Here is a 14183-nt window from a genome sequence, read left to right as displayed (position 1 = left end):
ACGTTTTATTTAAGTTTTTAAATGTCAAGTCTCGGATTCTCCACTGAATGCCTTCAAAATCCCAATAGACACACCAATCTTGAAGCTATTTTCCAATAGACAAGCCGTGTGTTTTGGACTACCAAAATTTGATTTGTCCAGCGCGATGCCATACCACGATCGGGCCAAAGCCCGATTGGAGAACGAGGTGGTTCTCCTGCGTGGCGAGGTGTCCTCGCTGCGCTCCAAGCACAACCAACATCGTAAGTATCGGCAGGAGCAGGCGGTTCTACAGGCGCGTATGGAGCAGGAGATCCAGATTCTACAGAGCGAACTAGTCGCAGCTCAATCGAATCCGAATGAGCGAGAGTGCGGTGGAGCCGAGCAGTGTTCCCGTTTGAGCCAGCAGCTGGAGAAACTTGACGAGCACGTGGCTAAGCAGGAGAAGTACATTGCCTTCCTGGAGGAGCAGATCAATCTCACACGCAACAAGTATCAGCAACGTATGACCGAAGTCCGGCAGAATGCCGAGCTGGTAGAAAAGGAGATGAAGCGGGTGCGCCGCGAGATGAAGACCATTGCCGAGCAGGCTGGTGAAGTGGACAGCCTCAAGCACCAAGTGGGTTTCCTCACCGCCAAACTGGAGCGCCGGAACGCCATCATCTCCAAGTACGAAGCCCAGCAGGAGGAAATGATAAGTATCATGGCAAGTCTCCAGAAGAAGAAAGATAAAAAAAAGCGTAATCAGAAGATCCACATCCACCATGTCGATAAAGCTGATGCCAGTTCGATCCCTTCCGAACAGCCACCACTTCCCAAGCCGAGTGATCAAAGAAAGTGTGATCGCAAAAAACTGAAATTTGGCGAAGGCGATAAGGAAGATTCCAGCTCGACGGGCTCTGATAAGCCATCAATTTCTGAGGCGAATCCCAAGTCTACAAAAATCCGATCCCTTAACTTGGACTGTCTCTCCTATGCGCTAAAAAATAAGTTAAGTAACCAGCAACAGCCAACTGCCGAAGAATGATCTATTATCTGATGGATATTCAAATTTATGGTTTTTAGATAAGCTTTTTACAAAATTTCTTCTGTAACCGAATATCTCTGTAAAAATTGTTATGTACATATATAGATCTCATATTAACAGTAAATGAATAAACTAACCAAACGGAACTTCAGTCAGCACTTCGTTTTCGACGGGCGTCGGAGTTCCTGGAACTCCCGATTTACAAGTTCATTGACAACCTGCTGGATTATCCATTCAGCAGTATGGAATCGGGTTAATGATCCGGCTTAATGGATAGCTTTATTTTGATTCATTTTGTGTGGTAAGCAATAGCTTAACTGCATTTGTTTTTGGGAAAGTTTGAATAATCCGATGATGTAATGAATACATATGAACTTGCATTAATCAATTATTTTTGTTTAATGCTGTGAAGATAGGTATATTTCATGTTATGTGAAGGATTAGACAGTTTCAGGACTATCAGTTGACGTTTAAGGATATTTTATTTTATATTTATTTTCAGGAGAATAGGTAGACTTGGCTTAGTGGCTTATCCGAGGGCTTAAAGGTAGTGCTGCTATTTCCAGCCCTGCAATCAAGTCACGTTCGCTGGGTGTTCTAATGCAATATTTTAGCATAAGAGCACGTACCGCAGTATTGCATAAATTCTGAAAGAGCCGGGCAATGAGTCAGTGCGGGATTGCAGAACGGAGCCAGCTGAAGTCGGGCGTCTATTGAATTCTAATGCTGCACCAGGAAGTGCGTGCAGACATTGGGCAATCAGTCGCCGGTCAATTGGAATCGTTTGTGGATAGCAATTGAGTGTGATTGGATATGGCTTCTACTCCGGCAATTGGGGCAAAAGTTCAGCAGTTCTTGGATGAGAAAGCCGGTTCCAAGTAGAACTTACTTCGAGTATTCGAATAAGCTATCTTATCGCAAGACAGCTTGCCATGAATCACAGTTGCCTAATGATGAAATTAACCAATTCTGGACTCTATTTTTTCTTCTTTTTTTTGCGCGTTCCGTGGAAGTTTCGGGGGCCGTCAAACCAGTTCACCCGGCCTTCGAAAACAATTATATTTTTGGGGTTGTTGTGCAAACACCTCCGAAATAAAACGACGACCCTGAGACCGAAAAAAGCACGCGTACGTACTAGCACCCAAATTATTACACATATAATGTGCGTGACGTCACTGCCTCGAGGAGTGCTCCAAAAACCATAGAACTGAAACAAGATGCAAGGTGGCTTTAGGTAGTTATTATTAGTCCTTAGTGTACATTACATTATGAGATATATTAAACACTAAACTGGATCCATCTACGTGACAGAAAAGCTGCGAAAATTGTTTTTCAGCAGCATGACCACGAAGAAAATGCCCACGGCAATCGACAAAAGCTGCACGTCGATCACCTTCGAGTCCACCAGGGCCTGTAGCATGTTGTAGATACTCTCGCTGCGTACTTCGTTGCCGCAGCAGTCCATTAATGCACTAACATCGAAGCAATAACTAATTAGAACGCCAATATTTTGTTTGCAAACAGCTGATCCGTGGCTAGAGATGGGACTAGTTACATTTTCTCACTCATCGATTGTTTCGTCTGGCTTTCGATGTTTCACTCTCTGGGCAACTCTAGTGGGTGAGTGTCTATGCTAAATATTAATAACAAATAAAATTTTGATTTTATTATTATTATTATCCATGTAGTGTTTTTTTTCGAAGTTCTCCTCATATGAATTTTTCGTAATTTTAATTTGAGACATTGCAGTGTGAGTTAGCTTGCGTTCAAACCAAGACTGGGAAACAGCTGATGCTGCTCCTCCAGAAAAACAAATTCTTTTTAGAATTGTTTAGCAAACAGAGAATTAAAACTGATAAAATTAAACAAAAACTTATGCTTATACCACTTGTAACTTATGAGTTCAAAGCCTTTGTTGTTTAGCCTTCCAGCAACCGAAACACACAACTCTCTTGAACTGTGGGTTTAGTTTTATTAATTAGTTTAACATAACTATCTGCTAGTTGGGACGCTTATTCGTCGTTCGCGTAGTCAGCGGGGTTCTTACGCAGCAGGGCGGTGTGCTTGCGTTCGGTCAGATCGTAGATCAGGTATCCCACGATGAAGGCTAAAAGATTGGGTATTACAATACGGTTTGATGGGAATCCCGAGCGGTTTACTTACGGGGAGTCACGATGAAGACGTTGGAGCGGAAGCGACGCACCATGTTGGGCAATCCCTTGCTGATCGCTCCGGCGAAGGCGCGCTGCTCGAAGGGCGACAGCTTGTAGGTGACGATGCCGTGCACCTTGGCCAGGTTGCCAAAGTGCTGGCCATTCAGGATCGAGGATAGACGCATGGTTGTGGGGCTGCGGGTGGTAAAAGCTTTAATTAGCAACCGCAGAGGAAGTGCACCAGGATTTGTATGAAGACACAGATCGTTATTATAAACATTATGGCCCTGGTGGTGCTCCTATATTTGCTGCACCCGGAGGTTATGTAATTTTCGCACTGCTCCGCGGATGAAGGCGGCCGAGTACGTCTAACACTGGGCGCGATCTCTGCACTTTTGGCAGCCCATAATTGTGCATATTTTTAGAGCCAGCACCTGCCATTGCAACGATTATGATGCCAAATTTTTACCTTGAAATTCGACTTTTACGCTGCAATTTCCTCTCGACTCGTCTCAACCAGTGTGACCGTGGACGGACCGCTTGAACATACCAAACAGTTAGGCTTTATTTTTGAAAAATAAAGGAAAGGTTGATGTCTTGGACAGAAGCTAAGTGCAGGCCACCACCAGGCAGTGTACCTTTTGTAGACTTTCAGCGTGGATATACACCTTAATTGTGTGGATAGTGGATCTTATTAGAATATAATAATAAAAAAATGTATAACATAATTGTTTAGTGGCATAAAATCTTACCTTTGTCCTAAAAAAAAAAAATATGTGAGCGGTTTACAAACTTAAATTTCGTGAACGAAAAGATTATATTTATTCAAATTAACAGACAGAATAGACACATGGAATTGTAAAATCGAGGGCTACTTATCTTTTTAACTTAATTTTCTGTGATTAGGCATACAAAAGTATTCAAGCTTGCCTTTAAAGATGGCACATATACCCCATTTTATGTAAAATATTTTCTAAATAATTTTAATGTATTCAAAATGCCATGTATTAAAATGAGTTGTCAAGCGAGAATACTTTTCCTGTCATATTACCCTTTTTTAACAATGTTGAGATTAAGTTTATTCCTTTATTAATGATTAACATTTATACAGCTAAGAGATGATGCATCTTACAATTTAACAATTATTTGCGCGAGCAGGACTACACAAATAGACAAGATTTCACATAAGCGGCGGCATCTGCCCACATCCGCTTACAAAACATAGACGAATGTCCAATACAGAGCGTTGAAGGCGAGGAACATGGCCGGAAAAAGAAATCGGGACCGCCGGTCTATCCACATGGCGATCTCCTGCGGTGTCATGGTGGTGAAAGTGGGCGGCGAGTCCTTTTTATCCTTGTCCACATCCACGATGTGATCGTTGTTCGTACGCGCACTGCAGATAGACACTGTATCCGCCTCGGCGCACTCCGTTCTTATGATTGGTAAATTGGGCTAAGGACATGAGATATGATAAATTATATATCCTTGGGAAGATGTCGATCTGGAGTACTTACATGCACTGTCAGGTAGTTGTTGAAGCCCTGATTCACAGTGCCATTGCCATTGCGCACGCTCTCCGTGCTGGACACAATGTTGTCCAAACTGGAACACGATCTCGCCCTGGATTCGTTGCTCAAACTTCCGCCAATTTGACGACGGGCCGGTCGTGGTGTCAATGTGGATTTTATGATGTACTTGCTGTTGACCTTCTTCAGCTCAATGTTCTCCTTGCGGCGCCAAATGGTGTTGACGAAGGCGAACTCCACCAGGCTGCCGAAGATGAAGAAGGTGCATCCGAGGAACCACACCTCCGACACCTTTATGTAGCTCACCTTGGGCAGATTCTTGCTCTGCGACGAGGAAAGCGTGATGAACGACAACATGGTGCTGGTTCCTAAAAGCATGGAAATCAGTATAAGTGAGTCATATCAAAATCATTTCGAGTTACTAAATTCTTTCAAAGAGGGAGTAATTATTCCTTTAATTTAAGCAATCAATTATTCTGTCTGAACATGACGTATGCGCAATGTTCTAAGAGAATATTACACATACGCACTGTGTTACAGGTCAACAAATAAATTATGTGTTTCGAATACTAAATGTTGCTTTATAACAACTTAAGTTATTACTATTTAAATGTAATTACCCAGCATAATCCTTGGAGGAGATGCGTCCGCCTGCAACCAGAAGGACACCCAAGAGATGGCCACAATCATCATGGAGGGCAGGTAGTAGTCGAGTAGATAGAAGCCAATTTCTCGCTTGAGATTGACCGTGAAGCTCAGCGAACTATAGTTACCAGCTGCAAGGAAACAGTATTAAGAAAGAATCCTCCAACAAACTCCTCGTATGCGCACCAAAAGCCCCATGCCGCAGATTGTCCCCATCCGACTCCACAATCGTAGTGTTGTGCCAGAACTGGGCCATATTGTACTCAGTGAGTCTCATTTCCGGGTCAAAGGAGATGGGCGTATGCGGCTCCCACTCCAGAATTAAATCGGAAGTGTTGTACATCCCTATTATAAATATGAGTAAGAAAAGTTAATATATATGCTTTAATCCTATGATGAAACCGCATAACTTACAGCTCTCCAGGACCGTGGAGCAGAACTGCTGGTCAAAGGGAAACTTCTGGAAGTTCATCCAGCAGTAGAGACTGGCCTGCATGCGCGTGGAGATGATCACGTTTCCCTCGGGCGAAAGCGAAGTCAGGACGTCCTTCTCGTCCGTGCCCAGGATGCTGGACTCCCGTTCGTTGGCAAAGAAGATGTGCGGCAGCCAGAGGCGCTCGCTCAGGTGCTTCTGGCCCAGGATGTTGTCGCTGCGATTGAAGGCCTTGTAGGCCAGCCGCTTGTCCTGGAATCGCAGCTGCAGCAGCGCGTGCATCTTGAACTGCAGCAGGTCGGAGTTGAGGTTCTGCAGGAAATACACGTAGATACGCGTCTTCACCACAATGGGCAGGCGTTTTCCATCAGAGTCATATTCTGTGCAGGGAAACATGTATTAAACTTAGTTTTATACATTCGAATATTCAAAATGTATACCAAATGGTCTTTCCAGACGATCGTAGCGGCAGACATGTGTTAATCGCTGGATGAGCTGGGTCTGTTGCAAGCTTCCTGCGTCCGCCATAGAAGGACACTCCTCTTCCTCAGCTTGGACCCTAAAAAAAATTATTAAGTTTAGTGTTAATCCTTAGACGAAGGTTCTTTCAGAGAAGTGAAGAAATGTAATGTATCATTCCTGTACTTGTAAAACCCTCTTTACTTATCAAAACAAAACTTCAAGACTGCCTTACTGAAAATTATTTAACAATTGACTTATAAAGACATAACAATTCGGTTAACCAAGTCTAGTTTTAATTGTTCTGTTAATAAGAGGTTTGTTTTGACAGCGATCTTAAATGACAGTATTTGGTAAGCTTAAAAACGATAATACATTTCAGATCACAATGGTAAAACATAGACTTTTTGCGTCCTAATAATAGCTTGAATTAAGTACAATTGTTATTTTACGAAAGGAAGTAGTATTTAGCAACTTACAGTAGCTCAAAAAGAAAGGCGATTTGAACAACTCGTAAAATCTCCGCCCTTTTAAGCAATGAATCTATCTGGGAACATTTACAATCAGTAAATTAAAGTATGTCGATTTTTTGGAATAACTTCGATTATGAAATTTAATGAATTTGTGGGCCCCTTTTCCGATAGTACTCAAAATGATTTCACTCGGCTCCACTCGGTTTTTTATGGGGGAGTTAGCATGACTGAGCGGTAAGCACCTTTAAGCAGCTGTGCAAGCTCATTTGCAGCTACCTTAAAATGTCAAACAGCAGAATAAATGGCTGAATAAAAATAAATAATAGCAAAATATTTGTCTCCTCATATGGCGCTCGTTATTTAACTTGCATTTTATTTCGTTACTTCGTTGTTTGTATGTGTTTTGCCTGCTTGCGCAACAATAAAATGTTTTAATTCAATTAATCGAGTTGACCTGGTCCCGCCCCAGCAGGAAACTAATTATAGCCCTGTTGATAAAGCGCTTAGATCTTGAACTTATCCGATAAGAAAATTTCACCGTTCCGCGACCTTTTTCGCACATCAAAGGAGTAGCGCCGACTGTAAATACTTTTCGGTCCGTTACCTTCTGCACCTTCGAGAAAATCTTAATTAAATTCTAATCTAAAGATTTGTTTACGCAAATCGGCGAAGATTTATCAGGGGCTTTGGGAGAATTCCGAAACCATAAGAGTAGAAGACCTGGAAAAACCCACGCATCTGAGATTTCCCAAGGAAAGGGGTTACAGGAAATGTTAACGTGTTAACATGAAAGGTTACCACATTTTTCATGTGTAACCCTTTTCTTTTATCAGCCTCCATGTAAACATTTTCTCTTGAATCTCTTTGGGAAACGTTATCAGACAACCTTTTTGAAGCACCCCTATCAAAATGATCTAGATGGGAATTTTCGACGAAATGTTGTTTATTCAATTCGACTATATCTGTTGACATCTTATGCTTATGTTTAATTGCGCGTTTAGTTTTAAGCCTTTGTCAGTGGCTTTTTAACAAATACGAGATGGAAATTTGGGCAAGATATTGTTATTTCCAGAAGAGAATATTCTTCTGGTATGAGTAAGGTTCTCATCGAACGAAGGTGCAATGTTTGATAATTTTTGGGAAAGTTACTTCGACTTACGGCGACAAAAAAGAAACGTGAGAGCAAATTATTATCTAAATTTAGACAGTTCCACCAAAATGTATCTTTATCGGAGAATTGCTGGAGGTTGAATGATTTGTAAGATGTTTACTGGGTGCTGGGTGTTTCCCGGTCAAAACTTACCCAACTGAAGTCCATATGCTGAGGACCAAGATCAGCGTGATCCAAAAGGTTTGGCTCAGATGCAGATTCATCATGTGGCTTGATTCTTAATTTTTTTAGCAATTTAAACAGTTTTTCTTGATTTGGTGGGAGGTTTACAACTTTTACTTTGTCTGGCCGCTAGCGAAATGATTCGATTTCGTTGGCTTGTCAAACTATATGCTCATGTTTCACACGATCTCCTCGCACATTCACTTCACACATTCACTTTGCAATTAATGCAAATCCACGTCGATCGGCGACTTTATTTACGAATTTGCCGCAGCTCCCTCGAGGACGAGTCGCTCTGTCCGCTCTGCGTTCGTCGGCGGTTTGAGATCGCGCCGCGTTTGCGCCCCCTAGTGGTTGAGAAATACCAGGTAACGCTCTGCCGCTGCCGCCTCCACTGCCACTGCCACTGCCACTGCCTCTGCCGACGATCCAAAACACACTGAGTTGTGGGCGGAGAGGCTCTCGTCTTTTTTCGGGCCTGATAAGACCGGCAGATACGATACGATGCGATGGTTCTACTCCCAAGTCGCAACTCCCAACCGAACCACTCAATACAAACAGCAGCAGCAGTAGATATTGTTAGCTGGTCAAGAGCTGGAAGGCAATAGCGCAGGGTCGATTGGGGATCGCCTCACTTATAAGCATTCTATAGACCATATACTAGACGTACTCACCCGCGTGCGTTTGCCACTCGGAGAAAAACTATTAAAGATGTAGATACATTTCTCGTCTGGATGTAAGGCGATCTTTTTGACTGGCGCCTTAATTTGAGAAACTCGAACTTGCACGGTAAAGCTACACTTCTGCAACCCATACCAATTCTTAAGTAATAATAAATATTCCCTTCTTACTAACTTGTAGTTACTTAAATATATCAAAAGGTTAAGTTGATTTTGTAGTATTCAATAAATAATATCTATAAGAAATCATATTGGGCTTGGATCAAGCAGGCCTTGAAAGAAGAGTTTGCTTGACAACTATTTGTTTACAAACACCTAACAAAAACAGCAAAGCTAGTATTTAATCTTTTATTAGACTCGCAGCAGATTAATTTCCACAGCAGCCGTTATGCCGACAGGCTTATGGCCCACCAGAACCGACTAGCAACTATCCTAGCTGATCCCATCTCTCTCCGAAGACTGAAGAGGGTACACCCCAGCGATCTCCTTACCCGGAGGATAACATAACATATTACATTTTCTTTTGTACTTTATAATTAAGATACCACTTGGTCTCATTTATCTTTATCACACATTAGGTTAAGTTCAGAGGAATTACTGAACGATTCCTTTTGAAATCTTAATAAATAGAATTAGTTACTCCAAAAAAAAAAGTATAAAATCCAAGTTAAATGACATTTACAGGCAAAACAAGCTAGAGAAAACTTTAAAATTATCTAAGCATTTTTTACATTTGTTTCGGGTTAGAAGAAGGATAAAATAAGTGCTAGGGATCTCGAACTAAGCTTATAAAGCCATTTATTAAAGGTGTTATAACAGTGATTAAATGAAAATTGCACTTTTCCGCGGTGTACAAATCGGAAGCATTGCAGTTGCGTCTGTTAGCAAACCGGTATGGAAGTCGCACTGGAAAATGCACCGAATCAGAATAAATAATGGCAACATTTATGAAGGCGCTGCCAGTCGGATTTCGCGTCTTGTTTCCAGGCATTTAGCATACACATATCTCGGAGTGTGTACCCAACCAGTGGATGGATGATAAGTCATATGGGTCGGCTGTTTGATCAAGTGCCCAGCCACCCGCGCTTCTAATTAAGCCTGTAATGTTTGCCCACGCTTTTGGCCTTGTTTGCGATCCATCGCTAGATCGGCAAATGATCGAATCCCACTTGACAGCTAGTGGGTGCTCCGTGCACTTGGGCGGTGCAGGTTCAACAAACCTCACCACTGTCCCCAAACAAAATCTATTCACATCTTATCGGCGGAACAAGCGATCCTCCTGGTTGAACGATCGGGCCAAGGGATTATGCTCAAAAGGTCGGAGGAATGAACGGGGGCTCCACACCCAGAAAGCCCATAATATCGTTAATAATAATGAGCTGACGAAGGCAAAGGCGAAGCTAAAGCCGCGACGTGACACAGAATTGAGAGTGTGACAATAATTGAATATATGACAAATGGCCAATAGCGGAATGAGTTAATATCGCTTTGTCAAACACAATTAGTTGGTAGTCTGAAACTTGAGTGGTTCGTGATTGACGCTGGTTATGTTTGAATGATTTATTCGTTATTTCCCAGAGATCTACGGGCTAGACAAGTGGTTTGCATGGAATATCAGATAAAATTACCTGTAACATTTGCCAAATTACTTTATTTGTTAGCTATTCGAAAAGATGCTGCTGTGTGGATATATATATTTAAACTTTTGAGTAGTAGTAGATATTAGATAGTAGATATTCCCAAGTAATATAAATTATTTTATGGTCCATTTACCTGCGTCGATTCCTCGCTGGACTCCTCTCACTTCTCACCTCTTATCGTGGTTATTTTGGGAACTTTAATTAAATGAAATGCTCGTGGCTGAGCAAATTTGAACTGCGAATATTTAACAAGAAGGCTTATTTAATTATTGTTCGCATTGCCAAGGCAAACAAGCACTTGTGCTCTATTTAGCCAATTTGGGCGAGGAAAGAGCAGAACTTGGCCCCCGCTTATCACCCATTTGCGCCTGTTTACCGGAGTCATTGCCACGGCAAATGGAATATGTGAATCCGGCGGAGGTGTTTAAAGGTTATATTGATATTTGCACCGATTTTGTGGGTCGCTGGCAATGGGTTTATGTGTGTTTGCCCCAAATATTGGGTTTCCATGGGCGGATCCACTGTGATCCTGGTGATCACGTGTTGGCGATGGCGTGATGCGGTTCGATCTTTGAGGTTCCTTGAGATCTCCGATCTGCGGCTTTATCTCACCTAGCAGATGAGTCACCTGCACCTCAGCTGACTGGGGGGCCGGAGGACTGAGGCGGAAGATTCTTTATCTGGAGACAACAACATCTGCTCCCTGGCAGGCAGTAGACAGTTGCTTGTGTTTGGGTCGTCTTGGCCAATAAACAAGCGAAAAGTTTAATTAATTAAGAACATGGTGGGGCTATGTAAATAGAAGCCAGCGTCAGCGACACTGGGCAAATATCATAAATAGAATGGCAAATAATCAAATAATCGAAATTAAAAACGTGTAGTATTACCGTGGAGATAATCACAGCACAGCACAGTCGCAGTCTCAAGTAGGTGTCTAAATTTAAAGCGATGACAGCCAAACGAACCGAGATGGTCAGGAGGCTCTATCTCGTGGTGCTTTTTCACTGGTTTTTTAATAATACTTGGACTGGTTCTATCTATCTGACTCCTGGTAGCCAAATTGTGGGACTAAACTGTTATCAGCTGCCGGCGTACGTTCGCCTTCAATGACGTCTGTGGACTCTCATTCGTTGCGCCTGCTAAAGTAATGTTTAATATTTGCTCTTGCCACTGGGGCGTATGCGTAACGTGCTGTCATAGCGGAAGCTGCTGTAAAATGCCAAACATGGCGGGCAGACTCGGTTGAGGCAAAACCAACGCTGGCTGAGATCTTTATCGCCGTTCTGTTGAACAAGAGTCGGCCATCTTTTCTATAACCATCGATCTCAAACATCACATTGTTTACAGCAATAATTTCGTGTTATCAGCGAGAAGAAAGATGTACAAGTGATATCAAACCAGTTGTGCGGGAGAACGTTTGGATATCTGACATGTTGGAAATACAGAAAAGAACCCTGTTCACGTGCTTGGAGAAGACTAATCATCGTGACAGGTTTCCCCGGTTTTATAGCTGACCAAATATTAGATCCAAATACAAGATCTAATAGTCTGAGCTGGCGCAAAAACCGGAGCGTTAGTGGGCTCATAAATCAGTTTTCTTTGCACCGCCCTGTTTGGGGAGTGTGCTCTGACAGACGTCTTACGTGGACACGAAAAGATCTTAATTAGTGGAGCGCAAAAAGCAGCTCGCCTGGATATTTATAGAAGCACATATCACTAAAGTAACAGGGTTCTTTTTTAACTACACCGAAAAAAGCAAGAATAATACACAAATGATACTATCATACTATTATATGATGAACTTAAAGATTGCGGTCCCATGCTCTTTTCTTTCAAATCATATTTTTCCTTATTGAAATACGGTTGATAGACTTTTATAACCGGTAATATTTGTATAAATTGAATATTAAATACCATTTTACCAGAGATTGTGTTCAAACTGCAGTTTCTTGCCGTGCACCCAAATGAATACATCATCGTTTTGAGTGCGATCTTACCGCCTACCACGTAGAATTGTTTATTTCTAAACTGGACGTTCCAGTTCGATGCGTTTCAGTACGTCGAGAACAGATCTAAAGTCGCTTATCCGCTGGGGAGCGGATCGAGGAATAACGACACATTACAACGACATTATTCAATAGGCTAACTATGAGCTAACAAGAAAACAGCCTGCCATTGAAGAGCAGTGGGTTAGGTTACTTCGGCGGACTGGACTCCGCACCGCCGGCGATGGCTGGGGATTGGGCAAAATCCTGGAACGTGTCCTTTACCTTCTTGAGGCCCCTGCCCGCGTAGCAGGGCAGCATGTGAATGAAGCGGAAGGTGTTCTTCACGCCCTCGTTGTAGTAGTGCTTGGCCAGGAAGCGCATCTCGCCGGTTTTGGGCAACTGCGGCACTTCGAAGGGCAGTTGCTTCTCCAGCTTCTGGACATGCGGACGCAGCTCCGACTTGATGTCGTTGTACAGCTTGTCCGACTGGTCAGAGTCTCCCCAGATGCCCACCTTTTGTGTATAGTAGACGGTTGCGGCCACTAGACCGCCGCGCACCAGAAATCTAGAAAGGATTCGAAGTGTTAGGCTTACGTAAGCCTCAAGCGAAAGCATACTGACTTACCCTAGAACCATGTTGATTCGTTTGTTTTGGGGAAGAGAGAGTGACAGTCTATTGCGGTCTTTGGGTGTATCCAAACAATAGCAGTCTGGTCGTTTTCTTTTAAAATTTTTGGAAAATTCCTTGTTTTTCTACTTCATATTATTGTCGGAGTGACCGTGTCTACCTAACAGCTAAAATCTGCTGCTGTAGTGTGACCAGCTCGTTATACATTTAAAGATTCAGTGAGGTTTCGAACCGCCAACGTAATCTAGACACACACCTAGCTCAGTCTTACTCCAAATTAAAAAAGTATTTAAAATTGTTTATTAATTTAAAATTAATTAATAATAATAATATTTAATTAATGGCCGCATGATTATGCGGTGAAGCATTTATTGGTAAGACATATCCCTTTTCGAAGTATTATTTAAAAGAATACACAATGCATATTTATTAGTTTTATATTCCTTAAAAATTTATTGTGTGCCCATCCCTTTTGATTCAACCGAAATTATTGGCATCATTTTAATATTAATTATTGTTTAACGATTTTAATGCATTAAAATACTGTTTATAAAATATTGCATATTCCTTCCATAACTGCTGGTCCAGTAAGATGTTATTTTAGATCTTTAGCAGTTGAATTTATACTTCTGGGTCAAATTTATACATTGAGGACATAAATTATTTTACTAGCTCCCATCCTTAGAGGGTTGGAAGGAGACAAATTAGTTTTTCTTATCAATATAATGATTACAATACGTTCATAAATATGCATAGCCTTTAAAAATGCTGAGGACTGAGCGAACTTATTAAATTATTCGTACGTCTATCACCCAACGTAATGGCTATTTAATTAAGAATTTGGAGGACTGAAGCTTGAGCTCCATGCCATTCCGCACTTGCTCTCCAAATCGCGAAATCTTCAGTTTAAGATGGGACGAATATAAAATAATAGTTAGAAGAATTACACACTAAAAAATTAATAGGATATTATTGGAATTGGTTTGGTTTGTATTGTTGTGTTTGTATAATAAAATGTAATACTACTTAATTATAATTAGTTAAAGTGTGTTACCACCTAAAATGAAATATAATTCATATATTTGTGTCACAACTAATTTACACATTCGCTGTATTGATTATAATCATGTAAGTTTAATTAAAGTGCAGACATCAAAACTACACTTTAGAACCGATAGTTTCAAAATTGGTATTAGCTAACGTTAATTGATGAACT

General features: G+C 41.6%; 5 protein-coding genes across 5 annotated transcripts; 1 reads left to right on the top strand and 4 right to left on the bottom strand.

Moving 5' to 3' along the window:
- Nucleotides 1-5: 5 nt before the first annotated feature.
- LOC6606092 lies at nt 6-1157 on the top strand. Its single transcript, XM_002030865.2, has one exon. The coding sequence runs from the start codon at nt 146-148 to the stop codon at nt 1004-1006; it is 861 nt and encodes a 286-aa protein (XP_002030901.2). The 5' UTR covers nt 6-145; the 3' UTR covers nt 1007-1157.
- A 312-nt stretch (nt 1158-1469) lies between these two features.
- LOC6606091 lies at nt 1470-2861 on the bottom strand. The gene is made up of 2 exons (XM_032718417.1): nt 2311-2861; nt 1470-2213 (listed from the first exon to the last, which is right to left on the bottom strand). Exons 1-2 carry the CDS (start codon nt 2469-2471, stop codon nt 2156-2158), a joined length of 219 nt encoding a protein of 72 aa, XP_032574308.1. The 5' UTR covers nt 2472-2861; the 3' UTR covers nt 1470-2155.
- A 93-nt stretch (nt 2862-2954) lies between these two features.
- On the bottom strand, nt 2955-3737 carry LOC6606090 (cytochrome b-c1 complex subunit 8). Its single transcript, XM_002030863.2, has 3 exons — nt 3629-3737; nt 3170-3354; nt 2955-3113 (listed from the first exon to the last, which is right to left on the bottom strand). Exons 2-3 carry the CDS (start codon nt 3342-3344, stop codon nt 3019-3021), a joined length of 270 nt encoding a protein of 89 aa, XP_002030899.1. The 5' UTR covers nt 3345-3354; nt 3629-3737; the 3' UTR covers nt 2955-3018.
- A 493-nt stretch (nt 3738-4230) lies between these two features.
- LOC6606089 (glutamate-gated chloride channel subunit beta) lies at nt 4231-8641 on the bottom strand. The gene is made up of 7 exons (XM_002030862.2): nt 8002-8641; nt 6207-6325; nt 5748-6146; nt 5520-5678; nt 5309-5464; nt 4677-5056; nt 4231-4614 (listed from the first exon to the last, which is right to left on the bottom strand). Exons 1-7 carry the CDS (start codon nt 8073-8075, stop codon nt 4372-4374), a joined length of 1530 nt encoding a protein of 509 aa, XP_002030898.1. The 5' UTR covers nt 8076-8641; the 3' UTR covers nt 4231-4371.
- A 3689-nt stretch (nt 8642-12330) lies between these two features.
- On the bottom strand, nt 12331-13141 carry LOC6606088 (MICOS complex subunit MIC13 homolog QIL1). The gene is made up of 2 exons (XM_002030861.2): nt 12965-13141; nt 12331-12904 (listed from the first exon to the last, which is right to left on the bottom strand). The coding sequence occupies exons 1-2, from the start codon at nt 12973-12975 to the stop codon at nt 12547-12549; spliced, it is 369 nt and encodes a 122-aa protein (XP_002030897.1). The 5' UTR covers nt 12976-13141; the 3' UTR covers nt 12331-12546.
- Nucleotides 13142-14183: the final 1042 nt, after the last annotated feature.

The sequence above is a fragment of the Drosophila sechellia genome, chromosome 3L (assembly GCF_004382195.2).
Source record: "Drosophila sechellia strain sech25 chromosome 3L, ASM438219v1, whole genome shotgun sequence".
Classification (NCBI taxonomy): domain Eukaryota; kingdom Metazoa; phylum Arthropoda; class Insecta; order Diptera; family Drosophilidae; genus Drosophila; species Drosophila sechellia.
This window is presented reverse-complemented; position numbering and strand designations above follow the sequence as displayed.

Coding starts and splice junctions, on each gene's coding strand:
- LOC6606090 (XM_002030863.2), bottom strand. CDS start 3,344: ATGCGTCTATCCTCGATCCTGAATGGCCAGCACTTTGGCAACCTGGCC. Junction 3,114..3,169: donor CGTCTTCATCGTGACTCCCC/GTAAGTAAACCG, acceptor CCAATCTTTTAG/CCTTCATCGTGGGATACCTG.
- LOC6606092 (XM_002030865.2), top strand. CDS start 146: ATGCCATACCACGATCGGGCCAAAGCCCGATTGGAGAACGAGGTGGTT.
- LOC6606089 (XM_002030862.2), bottom strand. CDS start 8,075: ATGATGAATCTGCATCTGAGCCAAACCTTTTGGATCACGCTGATCTTG. Junction 5,465..5,519: donor TCTGCGGCATGGGGCTTTTG/GTGCGCATACGA, acceptor GTTTCCTTGCAG/CTGGTAACTATAGTTCGCTG. Junction 4,615..4,676: donor ACAACTACCTGACAGTGCAT/GTAAGTACTCCA, acceptor TCATGTCCTTAG/CCCAATTTACCAATCATAAG.
- LOC6606091 (XM_032718417.1), bottom strand. CDS start 2,471: ATGGACTGCTGCGGCAACGAAGTACGCAGCGAGAGTATCTACAACATG. Junction 2,214..2,310: donor TTTCGCAGCTTTTCTGTCAC/GTAGATGGATCC, acceptor ATCTTGTTTCAG/TTCTATGGTTTTTGGAGCAC.